Source organism: Mus musculus, chromosome 10 (genome assembly GCF_000001635.26).
Source record: "Mus musculus strain C57BL/6J chromosome 10, GRCm38.p6 C57BL/6J".
NCBI classification, from domain to species: domain Eukaryota; kingdom Metazoa; phylum Chordata; class Mammalia; order Rodentia; family Muridae; genus Mus; species Mus musculus.
In genome coordinates, this window is record NC_000076.6 from 79655680 (window position 1) to 79681140 (window position 25461).

The window sequence follows — 25461 nt, forward strand, 5'->3', positions numbered from 1 at the left end:
GATGTGGAAGGGAGGGTACTGAGCCTATAGGTGGCCCTTGGTGGCTGGGGAGGGCTAGAGAAAGGCAATCTCTGAGGGTAGGATGTGGAGTCCTTAAGTGCAGCCTTGGATAGGTAGGTAAAAAGCCAAGGGAAAGGTCGAATGCTGGTGGGTAGGGTGAAGTGGGGACTTCCAGTTCTTTGGAAAGTCAGTTATATCAAATAGTACTTTGCTGGGGCATGCAGGTGAAAGGATGTCTTGCTAAAGCAAACACATGAAAGACTTTTTCTGAAGCAGACACAGGAGAAAGGATGTTTGATATAGCAAACACGTGGAAAGACCTGTGATGGAGTATAAATATGATCCCCCAGACAGTGGGAAAGGAGCACTGAGCTGTGGTGTGGCTTGGTTTGCTCGTCCTCGCTAATCTTCGCTAAAGACACCCATGTGTTGGTTCACCTTACATAGCGTTGTTGAGCTCAACTTGTGATAATACTGCAATGAGAGAAACCTGCCCAGGAACTGCCTGTGAGGGTTCCTGAGGCAGCTTGCAGCTTTAGCAGCCTCGCCTCAGGCCAGTCGGTAAGCCTGGCGGTTTCTTCGGGATTGAACTACAGCTGCCTGGCGTCTGCCTGCCTAAAGGACGGGTCTGCAGCTGCTGAATTCCATTTGGTGTTTGCTGCAGGACCGAACTGCTCCCCACGAACATCAAGCTCACCCCCAAAGAATGATTCCTGAACAGGTCCGCTTCCCACATCCTAATAACTTTTCTCTTCCACTACCTCTGCTGGGTGGTGGGATAGAGAGGTTGAACCCTTATTAAAAGTAGTTTGCAAAAAGTGTATGCCTACAGTGGGGCATAGAGGGGAGGGCTCGGAGTTGGTGTCCAGGAGTGGCTGGAAACCAGAATCGACTCCTCCTCTGCAGGGTTCAGGCCGGACTGGAGTTAGTGTGGGTTGAGGTTGAGGTAGCCGGCTAGGATTAGCATCAGGGTTGAATGCCTCACAGTCCCTGCTTCGTGTCCTGCTCCCAGATCCTGAGAGCCCTTCTCACGACTGTGTCTGACCATTCAGCCCTATGAGTTCTGAGAGGTCCCTGAAGTGGAAAATTTTTTTTAAAGATTTATTTATTTATTATATGTAAGTACATTGTAGCTGTCTTCAGACACTCCAGAAGAGGGGGTCAGATCTTGTTACGGATGGTTGTGAGCCACCATGTGGTTGCTGGGATTTGAACTCTGGACCTTCGGAAGAGCAGTCGGGTGCTCTAACCCACTGAGCCATCTCACCAGCCCTGAAGTGGAAATTTTAACTTTACTTTTTTCAAAACTTTTTTTTTTTTTTTGAGACACGGTTTCTCTCTGTAGCCCTGGCTATCCTAGAACTCACGCTGTAGACCAGGCTGGCCTCGAACTCAGAAATCCGCCTGCCTCTGACTCCCAAGTGCTGGGATTAAAGGCGTGCGCCACCATTGCCCCGGCCCAAAACTTTTTTTTTTTTTTTTTTAAGATTTATTTATTATATCTAAGTACACTGTAGCTGTCTTCAGATGCACCAGTAGAGGGCGTCAGATCTCATTACGGATGGTTGTGAGCCACCATGCAGTTGCTGGGATTTGAACTCAGGACCTTCGGAAGAGCACTTGGTGCTCTTAACCACTGAGCCATCTCTCCAGCTCCCAAAACTTATTTTTAAGGATGGCTTTTAAATACTTTAACCTCCCTTGTAGTCCACCACCCACCAGAGGTAGTGGGATGTTTTCCTGAAGCAGACACAAATGAAAGGATGTTTTGCTAAAGCAAACATGAGAGAGACACATAATTTTAAGGATCCAACAGCGCTGGCGAGATGGCTCAGTGGATGCTCTTCTGAAGGCCCTGAGTTCAAATCTCAGCAACCACATGGTGGCTCATAACCACCCTTAATGAGACCTGATGCTCTCTTCTGGTACTTCTGAAGACAGCTACAGTGTACTTATTTATAATAATAAATAAATCTTTGGGCCCAAGCCAACAGGGACTGAGTAAGCGAGCGGGGCAGACCAGGGCCAGCAGGGTTGACTGGAACGAGCAGAGGCCCTAAAATTCAATTCCCAACAACCACATGAAAGCTCACAACCATCTGTACAGCTACAGTGTACTCATATTCATAAAATAAATAAATAAATCTTTAAAAAGAAAAAGACAGTGGACAACACTGGATGGTATTGGTACACCCTGCCATTCCTTAGTGGTCATCGTTTGTTATGATTTCATAGGAAGGAAAGCACCAAAAAACTTCGGGTGGTGTTCTGGCAAATTCTTGATATCAGCTGATACGGACTCACATGGAGTTCTGCTATGGGAGTAGATATGATGTTTGGAGGGAATATAAATAGGACTCAAAGGACAGTGACCGGGGTTGGGGGAGACTTGCTTAGCTAGCTTTTTCTTGCTGATCTTCACTTGGTTGAGGGAGGCAAGACAGAGAACTTCTCCTGACACTCCTGCTGGTCCTGTTCCTTCTGCTGACTCCTGCTGATTCAGCAGAGGCCTGGCTGTTTCTGCTGGCTCATGCCACCGCTGCTGATTCCCATTTGCTATCCCGACATGACTGAACTGGACGGCTGGTGTATTCCTGAAGTGTTTACGAGTGGATTGAGCCACTGATGGTTTCCTGTGAACTGAACTACAGATTTCCTGACAACACAGATGGGATTTGCTCCAAAGAACTGTTTTCTAGACAGGTCCACTTCACCTAACTTTACTTTTCCACTACTGCTGCTGTGTGGAGGCCTAAAAGGGAGGTTAGAGCATTTAAGAACCCCTGTTAAAAGTTGAGTTTAAAAGATCTAAGCCTACAGGTGCCCCACAGTACTGGACCAGCCAGGGCCACTGCTGGAGGGTGTCCTCAAGTAAGAAGTCGGCATATTGTCTGCTGCCTTAAGAATCAATAGGAGGCCTGAGGTCAGGGCTCCAGGTTGTTCCAACAAGGGGGATGGCAGTTCTGGAAACCAGGCCCTGCTCATGGGCCCCAGTACGGCTGTGACCCCCACCCCACCCCCACTTCCAGCATGCCTGTTGCAGCTGGCCTCTATCTTGAGAGCAGAAGCAGGACCTACCAAACAGTTATGACTGTAACATGGCACTCTGGCCCTCCAACAGTGTGAGGGGCCACCAGAAATTCCCCTAGGCTCCCAGCCTCTCTGTTCAGCTTTCTCCTCAGAGACCAATGTCCCCATGTGAGATGCTTTCTGTCTTGGACATCCAGCTGCCTTTGGGGTCCAGACCAATACCAGCTGCCTTGAGGAGGGGTGATGGGAGTCAGTCATGTACCTGCACAGGGGACCTGCAGCCAGACCACCCTATCTCAGGCCAGCAGGTGTCGCTAAGAACCTGACCAGGAATCTGTGACACCCTCAGCTGCCCAGCCCCAGCCCACAGGCATTCGTGGAGCCTGCAAAGCCAGAACTCCAGCCTCCTGGAGCCTCTGGGGTTCCTGACACCCCCAAATGCAGGCAGTCCCGGGCTAGGCGAATGGCTTTCTCCTGCCTATCCTCCAGATAGAAGGCAGCAGGCAGCATGAAGTTCCTCAGGTTGACAGGCCCTATGACAGGCAGAGCAGACCTCTTTTCTTTTTTCTTTTGTTTTTATGTTCTGTGCATTGATTGGTGTTTCACCTGCATGGATATCTGTGTGAGGGTGTTAGGCCCCTGAAACAGGAGTTACAGATTGTAACTCAGTAACTCAGTTGTGAACCACTGTCTGGGTGTCAGGAATTGACCCCAGGTCCTCTTGGAAGAGCAACAGGTGGTTTTAACGGCTGAGCCATCTCTGTGAGCCAGCCAGTCCCAGCAGACCTCTCTTCATTGCTTGTAGTTTATTGGCATAGGGTCCTCCCACCAGGTCCAGCACAACTTAAAATAGGTGATTTCGGGAGCACAAAGGCCATGTGGATTGAAGTTGAATGTCCCACCACAGACAGTAGGTGATCAGGTCTAGCCCTACCTCTGCGGGTGATCTGTACAGGAAGGAGGGTGTTCCGGAATCTCCACAGTACAAGGGAGTGTGTCATTTTTTAAGTATTTGTTTATTCATTTTTATTGGTTATTTTATTTATTTACATTTCAAATGTTATCCCCCTTCCCAGTTTCCCCTCCACAAACTCCCTATCCCCTCCCCCTCCTCCCTGCCTCTATGAGGGTGCTCCACCCACCCACCCACCTACTCCTGCCTCAGCACCCTAGCAGTCCCCTACTCTGGGTCATGGAGCCTCTACAGGACTAAGGGGCTCCCCTCTCAGTGATGCCCCATAAGGCCATCCTCTGCTACATATTCAGCTGGAGCCATGTGTCCCCACCACCACCACCACCACCACCACCATGAGTACTCTTTGGTTGGTGGTTTAGTCCCTGGGAGCTGGGGGGTGGGAGGAAAGGTCAGGTTGGTTGATATTGTTGTTCTTCCTATGAGGTTTCTATGAAGGGAGTTCCTATGAACTCCCTTCAGCTCCTTTAGTCCTTTCCCTAACTCCTCCTTTTGGGATCCCAGTGCTCAGTCCAATGGTTGGCTGCGAGCATCTACCTCTGTATTTGTCAGCTCTGGCAGAGCCTCTCAGGAGACAGCTATATCAGGCTCCTGTCAGCAAGCACTTCTTGACATCAGCAATAGTGAATGGTTTGGTGTCTGCAGATGGGATGGATCCCCAGGTGAGGCAGTCTCTGGATGCACTTTTTGTGCATCTTTCCTTCAGTCTCTGCTGCACTCTTTGTCCCTGCACTTCCTGTGATCCTAGGTGTGTATTTTGCCTGCATTTATGGTTATGCACAACATGCATGCAGTGCCCATGAAGGCCAGAAGGGGGATCAGACCCCTTGCAACTGGAATTACAGTACATCATTATGTGGGTGCTGGGAGCCGTAAGCACTCTTGACTGCTAAGCCCCTCTCTCCAGACCCTATTTTTGTTTTGTTTTTCCATGTGAGAGAGGTTTATTGTAGGGGGAGGGGGCAAAAGGGGATGACGGAGACAAAGGGAGAAAAGAGAGAAGAGAGTTTGGGCTTGTTTTTTTTTTAAATATTCATTTATTTATGGTTTTTTAGTTATGGCCTCTCTACATAGCCCTGGCTGTCCTAGAACTCACTACATAGACCTGGGTGGCCTTGAACTCACCTGCCTCTGCCTCCTGAATGATGGGATTAAAGATGTGCTTCGCTATATCCAACCTTTTTCTTTTTAAGTTGTGTGTTTGTATGTGTCTATGTGTTACATTCCATGTAAATGCAAATGACCTCACAGAAGAGAGTCTGATCTCCCTGGAACTGGAGTTACAGGCAGTTGTGAGCTACCCGACCTGCATGATAGGGTTCAGGTCCTCTGAAGAGCAGCCAGTCCACTTAACCACTGAGCAGTCTCTCCACCTGTCCCCCACCCCCACCCCACACACACACTGTTCTCCTCCACCTGGCCCCACCCCACCCCAACCCCAAGCTCCACAGGGTCGGACAACACACCAGGCCAGGAGTCTCAGACAGACTCTTGCCACCATGGCCTCCGGGAGCCATACTCCCAGGAGTGGTGAGCACGCAAAATTGACCACTGAGTGAGGGTGAGCGAAAAGGCCAGTATTAGAGCAAAGCTACCTTCTGGAACCTTCCTCGTGCTGTGAGCAGAGGAGCCAGGATGTCAGGTCTCCTGAGGTTGGAGCTCTGTGGGGAGGGGGGCTTCCTGTGGAGCCAGGAGGACTTCCTCCTTACAAGACAATGGCGGGAAAGGGGGTCGAGGACAGGAGGTGCCCCAGAGAATACAACAGAGTCCTGCTGGCTCTTGACCCTACTGGGGACAGATAGGCCCTAGGTCACCAGCATTCCAGCCCCTGTGCCCCCACTGTCTCTGTGTCTCTCTGTCTTGGTTTCTGTGTCTGTCTCTCTTCATGTCTCTGCTGCCTTTGTACCTCTCTGTGTCTCTCTGATCTGTGTCTGTTTCTGTCCCTATCCCTCTGTCTCTTGGTCTCTGTCTCTCTGTCTCCCCCTCTCTCTCTGTCCCTCTCTGTCTCTCCATTCCTCCAGCTCTGGCCTTCCCATGGCTTCCCCTCTGTGCTATGGCTCTAGCTCCTACCCTCTCTTCCCCACCATGAACAGGATGCCCCACTGTCTTGCAGGTGGAGTCAGGACTGAAAAGAATGTCCCTTAAGACCGTCAAGGAAAGCAGGAACCACCGCCTTCAGCCCTCAGCACTTTAGCCTGCCAGCCTCCTGCTGACCCCTCCCCACCTGGCCCTGGTATAGCAGGAAGCTAGGTCAGGGGTGGGGAAGTAGCCCATTCACCAGGTTTGCTGCCCCCCCACCCGGGTTAAGAGCCCAGCTTCCCGGGAAGGGCCCATGTCTTGGAGTCACCTTCCTGCACAGCTTCCAGCACTGGTGCATGCTGGGAAAGGGGCGGGGGATGGGGCCCAGGCAGCCACAGCCCTGACTACACACACACACACACACACACACACACACACACACACACCCCTGAGGCACACCTCAGTTTCCCTGCTGTGATACCAACCTCCACCTGCCACACTATTGCTGGTGCCTCAGTTCTAAGAAGATCCCCACAGTTTGCATGCTGAGCAGGGGGCAGGGGCCAGGGCTGGAGCAGACAAAGTCTCACCCTGTATAGCTAAGGTTTCTGTTGCTGAGATAAAACACCATGACCAAAAGCAACTTGGGGAAGAAAGTGTTTATTTCAACTTATGCATCCTGATCACGGCCCTTCATAAAGGGAAGCTAAGGCAGGAATGGGGGAGCCAGGAACTGATGCAGAGGCCATGGAGGAGTGCTGCTTACTGGCTTGCTCTGCCTGCTTTTCTATAGCATCTAGGACCACCAGCCCACATAGGGCTGGGCCCTCCCACATCAATCATTTAAAAAAAAAAAATACCCCCACAGGCCTGCCTCCAGACCAATCTGGTGGGAACATTTTGTTTTGTTTTGTTTTTTTTAAAGATTTATTTATTATTACATGTAAGTATACTGTGGCTGTTTTTAGACACACACGGGTGGTTGTGAGCTACTATGTGGTTGCTGGGATTTGAACTCAGGACCTCTTACCTGCTGAGCCATCTCACCAGCCCCTGATGGGAACGTTTTTTATCAACTGAAGTTCCCTCTTCCCAAATGACCCTGCTTATGTCAAGCTGTCAACCCCTAGGCAAGAGCACTCAACGTGCTTGAGTGGAGACAGACTTCAAGCTTCCACCGGTGCCTTAGGAAAGCAGAGGAGGTTGGAAAGGGAGGTGAGAGGGTCTTGGAGACTGGAGACTGCAGAGCCTTGGTACAAAGGTGTGACTGCCTGAGGCAAGAACACAGGAAACTAGCCTGCTTTCTCGGCTAGCCCCTGAAGCCTGGGAGTATGCAGCTGGTGTTCCTCAGTAGGGACTGGGTCAGGAGGGAAGCGCGGGAGAGGTGGTGTGCCGACCTCGGAGGAAAGTGAGGTAGAACGCCTAAGAATGTATGATACCCTCAGAACTCCAGCCTGAGGCCCAGGATCCATAGGTCCATGTCTGGAGTGTGGGGACAGCCACTTGGGCAGGCAACTTCCTGCGCCGCTGCTGTCAGGTGCTGGGCTTGAGCGTTGCACCAATACACAGCTCAGAGGTGGGAAATTTTAGCCTAAGATTTGGGAGGCCAAAGCTAGGATGCCCTGACTCCTGGGCATCCAGTCACCTCTGGAAAACCAACCACACAGAGGAGTCAGAAATGGAGGGCCGTGGGTCCCCGGGGCCTGCATGAGGAGCCCGTGGGCCCCACGGGGGCTCCCAAACTCCTGTACATCCAGTCAGCACTGTGTCTCGGGGAGTTAGGAATAGAATTGGGGGTCCTCTGGCTGAGGGTGACGGTGAGCCCGGAAAGCTCATAGAGGATTGTGCTTGGCTTAGCAGCAGTTTTCTTGGAGTGCAGAGGGGCTTCTGCAGGAGACTCGGGCTGTGGCTCTGTAGTCGAAGCCTTTCTCTGTGCTCCCTACTGCATTCTTGATGAAAGAGACAGTCCTTGGTTCCAAACTGTTTATTGATTGTACATCGTGGAAAATGAGTGCATTCCACCTCCTCAGGATGCACTAGAGACTAAATGTCCAGGGAGGAATGTCCCGGAAGGAAGGGAAGTTTATTGGCTAATCCCTCAGGGCCTCTAAATACTTCATTAGCATACAGAACTGTTCTGGGCTACTGTGACCACAGGTCACGGTTCCTATGTGGGAAGTGTGACACGTGTTCCAGGACAGGAATCTGGTAGGGATCAGGGAGCCACCTACCATCTCAGCTGGGTGCCTGGGTGCCCGGGACTCTGACCCTGCTCAGTCTTACCAAGTTTCCTGGCAAGGTCCATGGTCCCACAAGGATGCACCAAACCTAAGTCTCCAATGTTTCAGGTCAAAGTGAGCCAGCCCCAGACCCCAGGCTCTGTCAGGCCTGCAAGTGGAAGGACAAAGACTTAGGGGACAACTGGTGACTTATCCCAGACACACATCACATGGAACTCAGGCCCCAGAACAACTCCCGCACCATCCAGAACCAGGCCAGGCCCCTCTGCCGCCCTCATGCGGCCACCTGTGGAAGTGAAGGCACAGCTCTAGTCAGCGAGGTGGGCGGGGCAACCTAGGACTGGCAGATTTCCATGCACTTGACCCACCATGGTGACCCACCTCCAGCTTTTAGCTTCAGCCTTCCCGTACATAGAACCGGGGCCTGGAACCTTCCCAGACCTTCCCTCCCCATCTGTAATGACTGTGTTCCCGGGTCCCTGCCTCACCTCTAGCCTCTGATTCTCTGCCTCCTACAAAGTGGGGGTCGGGCTGGGAAAGCCCCCTGGGAAAGTCCCACAGAGCCGGCAGAAGGGGGAGGAGAGGCAGGGTCTCAGACAGTAGGAAGCTGCCGGCCCACTCTTATTTAAGCCGCTTCCCCTGGCGGTCACAAGACAGAGGCAGGCATGGAATCCATCCTGGCCCTCCTGCTGGCCCTGGCCCTAGTACCCTACCAGCTCAGCAGAGGTAAGCAGGGCTGTGGGTAGGGAAGCAGGCTTCGAGAGATGAATGGGTACAAGGGAGGAGAGTTTGGGAGTGCTGTGAAAATCCACGGCTTTGAGAGACTAGGGATGTGCGGCTCCGGTTGGTCTCTCATCAAGGCCCAGGAACCTGGGCCAGAGGACGAGAGCCCTGGGGTCTCAACCCAGGGTCAGGGCTGGAACCTGGGACCCAGTTGTCCCATCACAGCTTTAATGCTCTTACTCCTCAGGACAGTCCTTCCAGGTGAACCCCCCTGAGTCTGAGGTAGCTGTGGCCATGGGCACATCCCTCCAGATCACCTGCAGCATGTCCTGTGACGAGGGTGTAGCCCGGGTGCACTGGCGTGGTCTGGACACCAGCTTGGGCAGTGTACAGACCCTCCCAGGCAGCAGTATCCTCTCTGTACGGGGCATGCTGTCAGACACAGGCACTCCTGTGTGTGTGGGCTCCTGCGGGAGTCGAAGCTTCCAGCACTCCGTGAAGATCCTTGTGTATGGTGAGGCCCACTCTGCCTTTCTAGGTGCCACCTGCCCCGGGGGAATCAGGACCTTGCGCCATACCAGTGCCACCACCCACCAAGTCCCCACACTCCACTGCCACCCCCACACTGTAGACCTTCAAGGCTGACATACTCACCCTTCCTGTCCCAACCACCTGAGGCCATAGCTGCACTCTCACGCCAAACTCCCCTCTGCCTGGCCCAGGCCTGACCTCTAAGCTCAGCCCTGGGCCTGCTATCGATCCACAGCCTTCCCAGACCAGCTGGTGGTGTCCCCGGAGTTCCTTGTACCTGGACAGGACCAGGTGGTGTCCTGCACGGCCCACAACATCTGGCCTGCAGACCCGAACAGTCTCTCCTTTGCCCTGCTACTGGGAGAGCAGAGACTGGAGGGTGCCCAAGCCCTGGAACCAGAGCAAGAAGAGGAGATACAAGAGGCTGAGGGCACACCACTGTTCCGAATGACACAACGCTGGCGGTTACCCTCCCTGGGGACCCCTGCCCCTCCTGCCCTTCACTGCCAGGTCACCATGCAGCTGCCCAAACTGGTGCTGACCCATAGAAAGGAGATTCCAGGTAAGACCACTGGGTCCTGCCTGCCTCTAGGCCCAGCAGCTCTGGGGCTTGGCCCATGATTGGTTGTCCCCACCTGTAGATCCCCAACAAAACTGTTCAATGCCTGTGTCACAAGGCAGCCAGAAAAGATTAACTCAAAAGATAAGGACCTACTCTATGCTAGCTCCAACATGATATTTCCGTCGTTTTCTGTTCACAAATTCTTGGCTTTGCCTAGGTGGGTGGTTGGCGGTGCACACCTTTAATCCCAGCACTCAGAAAACAGAGCCAGGTGGATTTCTTGAGTTTGAGGCCAGCCTGGTCTACCGAGCGAATTCCAGGACAGTCAGGGCTATACAAAGAAACCCTGTCTTGAAAAACCAAAGTAAATAAATAAAATAAACAGTGATCTGGTAGACTTGCATAAGAGCTAGTACCTACTTCCTGTTCTGTGTCTGTGTCATCAGCTGCTGATCCTAACTAGTATGATGCCTTGTGCCTCTTAAGTGATGTGGGAAGGGTGATGGAAGAATTCTGAACCAATACTGGGTTGCAGATGAGGAAAACTGAGGCTACAGGAAGAACATTCATTCTGTTTGCAGTACTACAGAGCCAGACCTCACCTAAGCCCCCCAACACGACCTCTGCTGAGCCCTACATCCTGACCTCATCAAGTACTGCTGAGGCAGTCTCCACTGGGCTCAACATCACCACCCTACCTTCTGCCCCTCCATACCCCAAGCTTAGCCCTAGGACTCTGAGCTCTGAGGGACCTTGCCGCCCGAAAATCCACCAGGACCTGGAGGCAGGCTGGGAGCTACTCTGTGAAGCATCCTGTGGGCCCGGAGTTACTGTGCGCTGGACCTTGGCTCCTGGCGACCTGGCAACCTACCACAAGAGGGAGGCTGGGGCCCAGGCATGGCTAAGCGTGCTGCCCCCAGGTCCCATGGTAGAGGGCTGGTTCCAGTGCCGCCAGGACCCTGGCGGGCAGGTGACCAATCTGTATGTTCCTGGCCAGGTGACCCCGAATTCCTGTGAGTCTGGGGCCCTGGGAGGGAGGGACAAATGGGACTAAAACACTAGCAGGAGTCTGTACCATGCCTAGCCTCAGTTTCCCCATGTTCAGTATGCTTTCCTGTCTGGAGACCTCTTAGAACTCGGGGCACCTTGCAGTCTTTCAGAGACAGGAAGATCCAGTGAAACAAAAAGTGAAAAAAAAATTTAACATTGGTTTCAGATGCCCGGGGCTGACTTCATAGCTATTTAACTTTAGTTTCACATACCCGGGGCTGGCTTCAAACTTGCATCATAGCTAAAAGTGACCGTGATCTTGCCTCAACCTCTTCAGTGCTGAGATAACAGGTGCACACCACTGTGACACATTTTTTTAAATTTATTGTTATACATAAGTACACTGTAGCTGTCTTCAGACGCACCAGAAGAGGGCATCAGATCTCATTACGGGTGGTTGTGAGCCACCATGTGGCTGCTGGGATTTGAACTCAGGACCTTCAGAAGAGCTGTCAGTGCTCTTACCTGCTGAGCCATCTCACCAGCCCATGACACATGTCTTAATGGTTGATTTTTTAAATACGTTAATTGAGTCTGAAGCAACAGATGTCTCAGAAATTAAAGAGTACTTACTGGTCTTACAGAGAACCTGGGTTCACTTCCCATGTGATAGCTCACAAACATCTGTAACTCCAGATTCAGGGAATGTAACCCACACTTTTGGCCTCCCAGAGCACCATGTGTGCATGGTACACATATGTACATCAACACTAAAATAACTCCTGCACATGCAAATAAGACGCCAGGTGTGTTTGCGCATGTCTTTAATCCTAGCACTCAGGAGGCAGAGACAAGAAACGCATAGCCACTTGTAACTCCAGGACCCTGGAGACTTGACATCCTCCTCTGACTTCCAAGTGTACCTGCATTTGTGGCATACACACAGATACACACACACACACACACACACAAAATAAACATTAAAAAAATAAACCTTAAGCCAGGTGGTGGTGGTGACACATACCTTTAATCTCAGAGGCAGGTGTATCTCTAAGTTCAAGGACATCCTGGTCTACAGAGCAAGTTCCAGGACAGACAGCCAGGATTACATAGAAGACTCTTGTCTCAAAAAATCAAAACAAAACAGACAAAAAACAAAACAAAACAAAACAAAACAAAACAAAACAGAACTAAGCTGGGCACGATGGCACACAAGCTATGATCTAAGTACTTGAGCTGTAGAAGAAGAAGGGTCAATGTCAGCCTAAGCTACAGAGTGAGACCGTAATTTAGAAACAAAAGCTTCCCTTTAAGTAGATTCATTCTTCCATGCTGTCTTTGAGTATGTCTGGTTGGGTGGCTGTTTTCTACCCAAGTAGAGGCTGGCTAGTTAAGTCCACTTTTAAACTGTAAGGGCCTATGTATGTTCCCTCTGTGGAGCCCACAGGCACTGGGACTGATGGCAGCCTTTCTCTTCCTACTCTTTCAGCCTCCACCGTCGTCCTATGGATTGGCAGCTTGGTGCTGGGGCTGCTTGCACTGGTCTTCCTTGCCTACCGCCTGTGGAAATGCTACCGGCCAGGTCCTCGCCCAGACACTAGCTCATGTACACACCTATGAAGCTCCATTATGCCAGACTAAAGGAGGCAGAGAGTGACCAGCTGCAGGATTTGGGGCATCAAGATGATAGTGTGGCCTCTTTCCTTGGTGGTCAGCACATCTATAAGTTTCTCCTGACTTCTGGGCTTTTCTGCCTGCTGGCCCAGAGCTAAATAAAAGCCCCGTATCTAGCCACTGGCATATTCTTTCGTACTGTGAATAGGAAGGCTTTGTACATCACCTATCCCTACAGCCAGAGTCCCTGGAGACAGTCACACATCCCAGTTTTCTTTGGTAGGTCGAGCAACAGGATACTAGGCTGGGAAATGCCTGCATTTAACAAGAGTAACTAAGGAGATATCCAGTGGCTTAGAAAAAGTACTTGGGGGGTAACCTGGGAAAACACGAAGAGCGGTATGGATGCCAGACAAGGGAATAAAAAGTATGTCAGTAGATAAAGAGCCAAAGATAACACAGAAAAGGGACATGCGAGGATACTAGAAAGCCACAGCAGTTCAGAATTGCAAAGAGAGCACCCCCCTCTGGTGGTCAGAAATGGTAACAGTCTGGGAAAGGAAGGAATCTGGTGACAACTCCGCTCAGGCACCTTAACGCTCGGAAGGAGACTAAGTGAGGCCAAAAACCCGGGAGAGCCCAGGCCGAGTCTGGGAGCAAACGCAGAAAACGGTTTGAACTCCGCTTTCAGCCCTAGATTCCTGGTGAGCTTTGCGGGGTTTATCTGGTACCCAGGGTGCCTGGTTGCTAGGAGACCATGCTTAGGAAGACTTGCCCACTACCAAGATGGCAAGGTATCGCGCTTCAAGCCAGAAACCAAGCCCTTCCTGGGGGACCATTTTGAAGTCTGGCAAGCTCACAATTCCAGACCGAAGCTAGAAGATGCAGTCATGGAGTAGCAGGAAAACGCACACAGAGAAAGCCAGGGGCACAGGGGGAAAAGGTCGCTTGCGCTTGTTACTATCGAGATTCTCAGAGAGGGGGGCCGCTGCCTCTGCCCTTAACAAAAATGGTCGTCGAGGGAAGGCGCCTCATCGCGCCGTGAATTATGGCGGCGCTTCCGGTCCCGCTGCCCCCAACAAAGATGGCGGCAGTGGAGAAACGGCGGCCGGCAGTAGCACCAGCGGCCAATTTCCCGGACAGTGGCCGGACGTCGGTGTCTCAGGCGGCGGCGGCCGCTGAGAGCGAGGAGGACTTCCTACGGCAGCTCGGCGTGACGGAGATGCTGCGCGCAGCCCTCCTAAAGGTGCTGGAGATCCGGCCCGAGGAGCCCATCGCCTTCTTGGCGCACTACTTCGAGAACATGGGTCTACGCTCGCCGACCAACGGAGGCGCCGGGGAGCCCCCGGGCCAGCTCCTCCTGCAGCAACAGCGCCTGGGCCGCGCGCTGTGGCACCTTCGCCTGGCTCACCACTCGCAGAGGTGCGGACCGATGGCGGACGGGGGTACCAGAACTACAATTCCCGACAGGCCCCGCGCGGGAGCAACTCGCCGCCGGCGCGGGGCGTTTCCGGGAGTAGTGGTCTTTCCTCTTTTCCCGGGTCTGGTCGGCTTGAGGCAGGTTTAAGGTTCTCGGCACGCCTCGCATCGATTTCGCCTGCAGTGTGCGCGGGGTGTACTGGATATTGTGGTCCGGGTAGGAAGTGCTGGGGGTTGTAATCCATCGTCCATCTATTGCATGAGCTTCCAGGTGATTACGGCCTGGAGGAGGTTGCTTTTGAACCCGAGTCCATTTTGCCCTCGCAGCCAAGGGTTTTGGGAGGTCAAGAAGCCCAGCAAGGTAGTATAAATAGTGTGGTGCTTGTCCAGGAGATGGACAGCCTGTGTACTCAGGCCCCAGGCCCCAGACAGAAGTTCCTTAGATGCACACGCAGAGCACAGGCTGGTCTAGAGCCTGACGTGAACCCTGCAGGGAGCTCCGCAGTGGGAGTAGTTCCAGTGTAGGTGACGACTAAGGACGCTTTTTCATTGCATAGTGGATGAGGGAAGCTGATCAGTAGGGCATCATCAGCCAGGGGGTGACCAAATGCCTGAGGGTCTCAGCATGGGAGTGGCTTTCCAAAGGGTGCTTGGAGGAAGACTCAGGGAGGAGAGCAGGGGAGGGGGCCGCAAGGAGGAAGACGTTGGGCAACAGTAGCTCAGGCCTTCCCTAGGGAAGTGAAAGTCCAGAGATCATACATTTCCAGCTGAGCAGACCAGACATCTCTGCACCAGAGGGAAGGGGCTCAGTATCCAAGATGGTAGCCAAGAAGGGAAGGGTGGAGCATGGCGGGCCCATGTGGCTAGAGGGGAGGGGTACAGGCACAAAGGGAGAAAACCAGCGAGAATGTAGACGGACAGTCTTCAGCTAGGACAGCATTGGGGTATGTGAGTGGGAGACTGAAGGTATCAGCAGAGAATACGCACACAAGACCACACCGTGAGGTGCCCAGGGGAGGAACAAACTGCTTACTGGGGGCATCCGGAATTCTCCCAGGGATGAAGAGCAATGAACCTAGGGATTTAAAATAGAAGTGTTTTCTGTGAGTTGAAGTCAGCCTCACCTGAGGATCTGGGGCAAGCTTTGTGATCATGTCACCAGGTCTCTGTGTCCTTCACTACCTGGTTTCTGTGCCAGTCACTGGATCCTTACCTGCCATCCTCTGGCAAGGCCTCATTTTAACCAGCTGAAAGCTGTGTGTTTACCATATTCTGAGGTTCTGTGTGGACCCAAACTTGGGGCCATTACTCACCTGTGGGAACTAAAAAGGGACCCTGGGGAAGAGAGGGAGGAAAGACCCACGTCCCGCCAGAGTTCCACCTATGCTCTGGTCAGGCAGACGTGAGAGGGCTACCAGACTCTTTCCACTCAGCCCCAGGTGGGCATCCAAGCCTCTGACGTACTCTTTGGGGGGGGGGGTGGACAAGGGGCAGCCCAACCTGGGAGCCCCGGGGCTACTTCTCTAAACAGGCCCCAGGGTTATAGGAGAGAGGGAAAGGGGAAGAGAGGTTCCCACACCGGCCGAGAGTGAGTGCAGCGGATCTTGATGAGCAGAGACTGTGGTTTTAGAGCTTTATTGTAGAAAGGCAGGGAGAAAGAGTAAGAGAGAGGAGGGAGGAGAGGGTGAGAGTGAGGGGTAAGAGAGAGGTGAGGAGGGGCCTAACAGCCCCTTTTATGGTCTTTACTGTTGCTAGGTAACTGCGGAGGAGTTTAGCCAAGGTCAGAAGCTTGGGCCATTGCCTACGTGACTTCTTAGCCATGCTTCTCTTGTGGGGCTGTGAGGGGGTGGTAACTTAGACAGGAGCCAGAGTTCCAGGAGCACGAGGGAACACCTACCATGTCATGTAGGTGAATTATGACCATTCCGGGGTTCAGACCTCAGCTCTACTGAAGACTAGCCTGTCTGTGTATAGCCCAATGCCCCACACTCACCCCAGGAACTAGTGTTATATCACTAACTGTCAGCCACATAGGAGAGCAAAGGGCGGGGGGGTGGGGGGGAGCCAGCAGGCAGGTGGAATCCTTAGAGATGCATCTGGGAATTACCCTAGAAGCCACAGCCCCATCTGTCTGATGGCTCACAGAGCTAGGCTCTTTCTTCCCCAGGGAAAACCACTGTTCCCCACCTAACACCCTGTGAGTGATGTGTATGGAGAGAGTGGGTCCCTGTGCAGTGCTCGGCCTGAAGCCTGCACACATGGCAACCCCACCACTGAGGCCTGCCAGCAGTAGCCAGTCCAATTCTCAAGACCTGAGAGCCTGAGTTTGTGAGGCCACCAGAGCATCAGAGCTGGGGGGAGTCCCTCCCAGGTCTCCATAGGCCACAGCCATGATGCCCTCACCAGTCACCTCCCTGCCAGCCTGTGAGAGCCACTTAGGGTTATTGTTCAACCCGAAGATGGCTGGAGACGTGGCCACTAGAGGCCAAGCCAGGAGTTACACCCTCAGGCTGCAGCCCCTGCAAACCTTCCTAGCTACCATGCTGATGATGGTGGCAGGAGAGAGACACTGACTCTACTGTCCCAAAGCTGTAAGGGAGTCATTTTCATGACTCTCTTAGGACTCTTTTGACCAAGCAAAACTATGTGACTTAAAAGAGTTGAGTTTCTGGCCGGTCATATTGAAAGACTAGTCAGCCTGAGCTCCCCTGTGCCACGAGCCATTCCTTGTGAGACACTCCAGACACTGCAGGGTGCTGTCAGCATCCTTGCCGGGAGCTCCCTGAGTGTAAAGACTTGGAACAGGAGTATGTTCACCCATAGGTCATCCCAGCCTGCCCCAGGGAAAGCCACTGGCAGGACGGGGGACACAAGCCTTTAGTCTCAGCACTGTGGAGGCAGAGGCAGGCAGATTCTGAGAGTTCAAGGCCAGCCTGGTCTACGGAGCAGTTCCAGGATAGCCAGGGCTACACAAAGAGACCCTGTCCCAAAAGAAAGAAAGGGTGGGGGAGAGGCTCCCACTGCGCACGCACAGTGCTCAGCACTGTGAAAGAAGTGTGGTAAGTGGAGCCCCAGCCCAGGCTCCCCCAAAGCTGGGTCTTGCTATCTTTTTTTTTTTTTTTTTTTTTTTTTTTTTTGGTTTTTTTCAAGACAGGGTTTCTCTGTGTAGCCCTGGAACTCACTCTGTACTATGGGAGAAAGACCTATGGGAGAACATACTCCTGGAACTCAGAAATTCGCCTGCCTCTGCCTCCCAAGTGCTGGGATTAAAGGCATGCACCACCATGCTCGGCTGGAGCTTGCCATCTTGTCTCTGCCTCACCACTTGTCAGTGACTCAATGGTGATCCCCAGGAGCAGATGTGAGCCACCTGAGAGGTGGGTGTCCTTGTTCCTGGCCATAATTATTCATCCTGTGGCTGTAAACAGCCAAAGGCAAGGTGGGTGGGGCCCTCCTCCCCCTCCCCCTGTGCTAGCACAAGGTCATGTAAGTCACCCATCCTTCCTAGAATCTGGTGGTGTAGAATTGCGGTTTGCATCCTATAGGTGAGCAGACCCAGTGCACAGAAGCAGTGCCAGAAAACCAGTGACCCACATGCTACAGGAGCCAATCAAGGGCCCGGGCCTTGTGCCCATGCCTGTCACTGTCAGAGAAGCTAGAATTAGGACAAGAAAGCTGATGGCTGTGTGTGAACAGGTATATCAGTCAGGAAGAGCCATGCTGTGCTGCTGTAACAAAACAAACAAACAAACAAAAAAGCCTCAGCATCTCCATAGCTCTTATCACAGCGGGAACCCTGCTGTGTGAGCTTCACAAAGGACACAGTCTATAGGCTGGGTCTCTGCTACAGTGGGTAGCATTTATTAAATACCTACTATCCACAACTCTAGAAGGTGAAGCATCCAAGGTGGCCTCCCAGAGGTCAGGGTAGAGCAGACCACCCTCATTGTGAAGCGGAGCCACATACAAACCGGAGTGGGGTCCTCTTTCAGACAGTTACTCTCTGGGTCCTGCATTCAGACTGTCAGCCAGCTCAGAGTCTTACTTTCCTATAAGGCTGTGTTCATGGTCACATCTGTGATCCACTAGAAAGAACCCCATCCTGGGGCCAGAGAAGGAGCTGCCTGACTCAGCACACTCTCTGTGCACACTAGCTCTTAGATGAGAATGTGATTTAGCCATGGGTCCGTGTCAGAACTGGCCACTCTGTGTCTCAATAAAACTTTATTTATAAGCCAGCCATGGTGGCTAAGGCAATGAAGATCATGGACTCAAGCCTCAGCTACTGAGAGCTCCTGCTTCAAAATAAAGAGCTGGCTTGCCACAGGATGGCTACATGAAGACACCACATTAAGGCTTAGGTGTAAGGGGTGACAGTAAGGACTGGCCTTGCCTCTCAGGCCTTGTGCTGGGAGCACAGTGAATGACTCCTTCATAGATGCCACCCAACACATCTGCCAGTCAGTTGAATGGGCACTAAGCTCGGGCATGGCTCAGTTGGCAGAATGTACAAAGGTCTGGTTCCAGCCCCAGCACCATATAAACTGATCATGATGGCACTTAGAAGGTGGGGACAGGAAGATCAGCAATTCAAGAGCATCCTTAGTATCATATAATTCAAGATATCACAGCTACATGAGACCCTGTCTCAAACAGAATCCCACAATGGCTCGTCCAGTATAGGTGCTTGCTGAATTCTGCAACCCAAGTTCAATTCCTGGAATTAATGTGAAGATAAATGGGACCCAACTCTGAGTTGTCCTCTGGGCCAGGCATGGTAGCACACACCTTTAATCCAGCACTCCAGAGGCAGAGTAGGCAGAGCTCTGTGAGTTCGAGGCCAGCCTGGCGTAAAATGCGAGTGCTAGGACAGCCAGGGATACACAGAGGAACCCTGTCCTAAAAAACATAGGGGGAAAGACAAAAGTTGTCCTTGGACCACCACATATACCACATATATACATGTATGCTTATGATTGTTATCAAGGCAAGGTCTCACTATATAGATCAGGCAGGTCTTGAACTCAGAGAGATCCACCTGACTCTGCTTCTGAGAACCGGGATTAAGAGATACCATTTTCATCATAAATGCTATTTTGAATTTGTATATGTAAAGGTACTTGGAATGTGTGTCTGCACACCATGTGCACGCATGCATGACACCTGCCTCAGAGGCCAGAAGAGAAATCAGATCCTCTGGGACTGGAGTTAGAGATGGTTGTGAGCCCTAATGTTGGTGCTGGGAATCGAACCCAAGTCGTCAATAAGAGCAGGCCTACCGACTAAACCATCTCTGAAGCCTCTTAAATTTTGTTTTGTTTTGTTTTTATTTTGTTTTTTCGAGACAGGGTTTCTCTGTGTAGCCCTGGCTGTCCTAGAACTCACTCTGTAGACCAGGCTGGCCTCGAACTCAGAAATCCGCCTGCCTCTGCCTCCTGAGTGCTGGGATTAAAGGTGTGTGTCACCACGCCAGGCTTTAAATAAATTTTAAGAAAGCAAACACTTGGGGTGCCTGGTGCTCTAAAGGGAGAGGCAGACAAATGAAGAGCTGAGGTGAGTCTGGAAAGGCCCAGGTGGCCAGCCAGACTGGGGGCTGCTGACACCCCACTGTCCCTGCAGGACCGCCTTCAACAACAACGTGAGCGTGGCCTACGAGTGTCTGAGTGCCAGCGGCCGCAAGAAGAAACCGGGGCTGGATGGGCGCACGTACAGCGAGCTGCTGAAGCGTGTTTGCAGGGACGGCGGGGCGCCTGAGGAGGTGGTGGCGCCACTGCTTCGCAAGATCCAGTGCCGGGACCATGAGGCTGTGCCTCTGGGCATCTTCAGAACCGGCATGCTGTCCTGCTTTGTGCTGCTGGAATTCGTGGCACGCGCCGGCGCCCTCTTCCAGCTGCTGGAGGACCCTGGTCAAGCGGTGGCCGATCGGCGTGTGGGCCAGGCCGTGCTGGACACACTGGAGGGTGCGCTGAGCGCAGGAGACATGGCAACAGCACCCACGCACTACCTGGAGGCCGGTTCGCGCTTGGGCCCTGACAACCTGGCGCGTGCCCTGGACAGGGCAGCAAGCGGGCGGCGACCCAGTGTGCCCATGGCCCGCGAGGAGTTCCTGGAGAAGGCTGCAGCCCTCTTCATTGCCAAGGTCAAGCCAGTGGGCTAAGACCACGATGCACCCACATCCCGCCACCTGCCCAGGACTTGGGACCTGCAAACTGATGTCCCGGCATTCTGCACAGGGTCATCACCCAGGAAGGGGTACCCGCTTGGACTTTGCAGGACCAGCACCTGCAGCTCAATCCCCTCTGTACTGGCCTGCCTACCCCACTCACAGAAATAAAATCTAAAACGACTCTGCCTTGCTGGTCACCTGTGTGCAGCGCCCTGGCCTTGGCCATGCACTGCAACTCCCCCAAGATCCCCTGGAATCACCAAAGGGGGAGGGGAGACCAGGCCATTTCCGAGTAGAGCACATCTCTACTGACCCCACGACTGTACCCCTAAGCTCCTCATGGGGGATTCTAAGCTGGGACTCTACCCCTGGCCATGCCCCCAACCCCTTACTGGGGAATTCGAGGCAGGGGCTCTGTTCCTTAGCCAGGGCTTCAGCCTTCTTTTGTGTTTACTAGACCTTTATTCTGTTATGGTCAGAGGACAGCTTGGAGAAATCAGATCTGTCCTCCCGCTAACTAAACCCAGGTCAGTTTTGGTAACAAGTGGCTTTACCAGCTGAGCCAGCTCACCTGCCCTTGTTATTTTGAGACAAGGTCTCAGTTGCCTGGGCTGGCTTGAACTCTTGACCCTTCTACCTCAGCTTTCCATCAGCTTGAGTGACAGTGGGGCTACTGCCCAGCTGCATCCCTGCTTTGTAAATCCCATGTTTGGTCACAGACAAACTGAACCTCTCCCATCACTCAGCACTGGGACATGAGCCAATGAACGCCAACCAGAAAAGAGATTTCTAGAAACTACTTCTCCGGGAGCTCTCCGGGCAGGTAACAGGAAGGGAGAAGCTACCCACGGACCAACCAGGACACCAAAGTGAGGCCACATGTAGCTCAGTTCCCCACCTTCACTGGTCACAGACCACCCTGATATCCTTGACACCAGCTATCTGAGGGACTCTGCAGGTGTCAAACAAGGAATTGAACTGCTGGAAGCGATCATAATGAAAACCTGGCACAGACTGACTTCAGCATGCTGGATCAGACTTCCAGGCAACAATCAGTCTAATTCCCAAGTGCACAATGAAGCTTAAGGTGTGACCACATAGAAACTCCTACAAAATACATGTGACCATGACCAAGCCAGCTCAGTCAACCAGGTCAAGGGAGGGAGGGAGGATTGGAAAGGAAAAGACAACACTGTAGCAGGACCCCAGCCTGTCCTGAGGCTGAAGCGGGCTTATTCTTCTCCAGCCTGCTATTATACCATTCTAAGTACACGCAAAGAATAATGTCAGTCCTAAGGAACAGACAAAGCATAAACAAAGGTCCCCCCCATTACTGTATTCAGAGTCTTAACAAGACCATCAAAATACAAAGAAAACATTCCTCTGCAGTATTCATCTTCAGCTTTGCTTTGCTTTGCTTTGGTTTGGTTTGGTTTGGTTTTTCGAGACAGGGTTTCTCTGTGTAGCCTGGCTGTCCTGGAACTCACTCTGTAGACCAGGTTGGCCTTGAACTCAAAAATGCGCCTGCCTCTGCCTCCCGAGTGCTGGGACTACCACGCCCGGCTTTTTTTTTTTTTTTTTTTTTTTTGAAGGTGGGTTTTATAGCTGAAAGTAATGTAGTCTCTTGACAGAGAGCCTGGAGGTCAGCAGAACAGGGAGCCCATGTGGCATCTCCCCTAAGGATGGGTAAGGGCTGGAAGAGCCTGGGGTGATCATTCTGGGGGATCTGGGTGAGGGTGGCCTCTACAGCAGATGTCTGAGGCTTCTATAGGCATGCAACTTTCTCTCCTCCACTGAGGAGACATCCATGTGTGATTAACATTCATGCTTCTCGTAGTGCCTCTCTGAATATAATATATAACCCCAACAGCAATCCCTCAAGTAGCAGCCCTAAGAGGTGGCTCCCATGCCCACAGTCATCCTCTGTGCTTTCCTGGCCTCCTGTTCTCTCACCCCCTGCCATGCTTTTTTCTCAGGACTGAGTTACCACAGATTGTGTATTTATTATTTTTTTAAAGATTTATTTATTTTTATATGAGTACACTATAGCTGTCTGCTATAAACACGCCAGAAGAGGGCATTGGATCCCATTACAGATGGTTGTGAGCCACCATGTGGTTGTTAGGAATTGAACTCAGGACCTCTGGAAGAGCAGTCAGTGCTCTTAACCGCTGAGCCATCTCTCCAGCTCATTTTTGTTGTTTTTGGTTTTGTTTTTTGAGACAGGTTTATCTTTGTAGCCCTAGCTATCCTAGAACCAAACTGGCCTCAAACTCTAAGGTATAACCTGCCTCTGTCTCCGGAGTATGGGATTAAAGGCATGCATCACCACCACCAGGCATACTTATTTTATCCATATAGGCTGTTTCTCTACTGCACTCCCTTTGGCCCCAGGTACAGGGATTGTACTTGTTGGATGTATTTTTCACCACCTTCTTTAATAAGGGTTCAACCTCTCTTGTAGCCCATCACCCAGAGATAATGGGAAAGAAAGGTTATTAGGATATGGGGAAGTGCACCTGTTTAGAAATAGTTCTTTGGAGCAATTTCAATCTTTCATTGTTCTCAGTCCAGTCCACTAGCAAACACCAAACAGGAATCAGCAGCTGCCATCCAGTCCACTTGGCAGACACCACACATGAACCAGCAAGGGTAGTAGTGCAGTCCACAAGAAACCACAAGGCTCACCAACCAGCCCAAGTCTGAAGCAGCAGCAAGAAGCTGCAGGAACTTCATGAGAAGTTCTTTGGTTTCTCTCTACGAAGTCACCACAAATGGAGCTTAGCAACACAATGTAAGGCAAAGCAACACATGCCTGCTGTCAGCAAAGAACAGCGAGGGAGAGCAAAGCAAACCAATGTTTCCACTCCATCTGTGGGGTCATATATTCTTTCTAAACATCACATATCCTCTCACCTGTTTGCCCCAGCAAAACATCATATGACAACTGAGTTTCCAAGGAAGCCAGAAATTTTCACCTCCCTAACCCAGCCAGTCGGCCCATCCCACATCCAAAGGCGGAGAGACAACATCTTTGCAAGTGGCTCCTTCCTCCTTCTTGAGCACCTACAGACCCTCATCTTCCGGTCTCTCTGCCTCTCGCCCTCCTGCCTCCCTCTGAGGATCCTAGGAGAGTCTCCAATTCCAGACACTGCACTCGGACCCACCTACCAGTTTCCTCCAGCATGTCAATGAAAGTGGCAGGTCCCCATGTTCTGTGGCCCACACAGAGTTTTATTAACAGTCATTCTCCTTTGGGCAAAGTTGTCCACACAAAGCAAGAAGCCCTACAGCCTCCCTCTCCCTGTTCCTCAAAGAACCATAGCAGTTTGCTTAGCTATTGCCTCCAAACCCCATTGTGTGCATTCCTGTGATATCACTGAGATATAAACACAAGAGAGTTTCACACATTTCTTCTTTAATGAGACAGTCTTGTGTCGCCCAGATTAGCCATCTCATTATGTAGCCGAGGATAACCTTGAACTCCTGATCCTCTTGCCTCCACTTCCCAGGTGCCAAGATAACAGGTATGAGCCACCATGCATGATTTATGTGGTGCTGGGAATGAAATTCAGGATTTTGTTTGTTGGGCCAGCTCTACTATCTACAAGCACTCTGCCCAACCCACACCAGCCTAGCCTCACCCCTGATCCAGCCTAGACCCAGCCCAAACTCACCCCAGCCTCAGATCCAGCCCAGAGCCAGCCTAGACCCAGCCTAGCCTCACCCTCAACCCCAGTCTAGACCCAGCCTACTATCAACTCCAGCTCCAACCCTAAACCCCTGCCCTGCCCCAGCAAGAATTTTCTGTACCATTTCATCTTTCGCTTCTTACAGATGGGAAGCCTGGTTTTGGAGGGCTACATCCAAGGTTACCATGAACCTAAACTTGAACATAAAGCTGTTCCTTGGCAGGTGACCAAAGGCCCAATTCCCAACACTCAGGAGGCAGAAGCAGATGGATCTCTGAGTTTGAGGCTAGCCTGATCTACAGAGCAAGTTCCAGGTCTACCAAGACTACATAGAGAAACCCTGTGTCAAAAAAACAAAACAAGCCGGGCGTGGTGGTGCATACCTTTAATCCCAGCACTCAGGAGGCAGAGGCAGGCGGATTTCTGAGTTTGAGGCCAGCCTGGTCTACAAAGGTGAGTTCCAGGACAGCCAGGGCTACACAGAGAAACCCTGTATCCAAAAACCAAAAAAAAAAAAAAAAAAGAAAAAGAAATGGGGCCTGGGGCAGAAAGATCACACACACATTCTACACTTATCTAGATTTCAAACTGAGTTCAAGGCCAGCCTTAAGAGACCCTCTCAGAAGTAAACAAGCCCAGTTATGGTGGCATATGCCTTTAATCTCAGCACATATGAGCAGAGGCAGACAGGACTATGAATTTAACTATACACCCTGGACTATACAGCAAGTTCCAGAGCATCCAAGTGTACATGATAAAACCTGTCTCAACTGGAAGCACATTTCTCAGCATCTTCTATCTCCTGGAAGGTCTCAGTTTTCCAGAATGTCATAGTTTTCAGAGTCTTATGGGAAGAAATGGTCCCACAATCCCTGCCCAGACCTCCTAGCCCTGTTCCTAGGATGTGCCCACGACTAAGGCTTATCATGAACCATTCCCTGCAGCTTGGGGTGGGAGCAGCCAGAATGTTCTGACTGGATGTCCCCTTGCTGTGAGGAGACCTGGATTATCCTCATCAGATGACCAAGGTCTGTGACTGGGGACTTGGATCATGACATCCATGTCCTAACATGTCAAGGTAGATGACCCCAGTCACCAGAAGCCAGGCCAACACCCTTCCCAGATGCTCAATACCCAGCATTCACGATATCTTTGAAGCCCAGGTGCAGGCTCGCCTGGGAGTAGGGAGAAGTATGTTCCACCTGAAGGGAGGGGCACCCTGTCCGTTTATACATCAAGGGCTTCCTAAGTGCAGGCTGTGGGAGTGGTCATCTCAGACACACAGGAAAACCTGAGCTACTTGCTATGTGCTGACAACTAGGTGACAGTGTAAGATGGGCAGTGTGACATGCACAACAGGGGCAGATACTTCTGGAAGTCCTTGGAAAAGAGCGTGACCAGAAAGACTTCTAGCCCAAGAGTCTAGGGCTCCCAGGGGGAGGACAGCCAAGGTAGTGCCACACATGAAGTGGCATTGGACCCTGGGCTCTTCCCTGGTCATA

The 25461-nt window shown here is 51.9% G+C and overlaps 2 protein-coding genes across 3 annotated transcripts; both read left to right on the forward strand.

Annotated features, from left to right (window-relative positions):
• The first annotated feature begins 8879 nt into the window (after positions 1-8879).
• On the forward strand, positions 8880-12863 carry Madcam1 (mucosal vascular addressin cell adhesion molecule 1). 2 transcript variants are annotated; one of them, NM_013591.3, is made up of 5 exons: positions 8880-8988; positions 9233-9499; positions 9752-10078; positions 10660-11091; positions 12558-12863. In NM_013591.3, exons 1-5 carry the CDS (start codon positions 8928-8930, stop codon positions 12686-12688), a joined length of 1218 nt encoding a protein of 405 aa, NP_038619.2. In that variant the 5' UTR covers positions 8880-8927; the 3' UTR covers positions 12689-12863. The 2 variants fall into 2 exon arrangements, with proteins under 2 accessions (NP_038619.2, NP_001345714.1); NM_001358785.1 differs by lacking the exon at positions 10660-11091.
• An 896-nt stretch (positions 12864-13759) lies between these two features.
• Tpgs1 (tubulin polyglutamylase complex subunit 1) lies at positions 13760-20448 on the forward strand. Its single transcript, NM_148934.3, has 2 exons — positions 13760-14104; positions 19721-20448. The coding sequence occupies exons 1-2, from the start codon at positions 13767-13769 to the stop codon at positions 20256-20258; spliced, it is 876 nt and encodes a 291-aa protein (NP_683736.2). The 5' UTR covers positions 13760-13766; the 3' UTR covers positions 20259-20448.
• Positions 20449-25461: the final 5013 nt, after the last annotated feature.

What these genes read in the sequence shown, in the direction of transcription:
- Tpgs1 (NM_148934.3), top strand. Translation starts at nt 13,767, where the DNA reads ATGGCGGCAGTGGAGAAACGGCGGCCGGCAGTAGCACCAGCGGCCAAT. An exon ending in CTGGCTCACCACTCGCAGAG is followed by an intron (nt 14,105 to 19,720) that starts GTGCGGACCGAT and finishes CTGTCCCTGCAG; the next exon opens with GACCGCCTTCAACAACAACG.
- Madcam1 (NM_013591.3), top strand. Translation starts at nt 8,928, where the DNA reads ATGGAATCCATCCTGGCCCTCCTGCTGGCCCTGGCCCTAGTACCCTAC. An exon ending in CCATAGAAAGGAGATTCCAG is followed by an intron (nt 10,079 to 10,659) that starts GTAAGACCACTG and finishes TTCTGTTTGCAG; the next exon opens with TACTACAGAGCCAGACCTCA. An exon ending in CCAGGTGACCCCGAATTCCT is followed by an intron (nt 11,092 to 12,557) that starts GTGAGTCTGGGG and finishes CTACTCTTTCAG; the next exon opens with CCTCCACCGTCGTCCTATGG.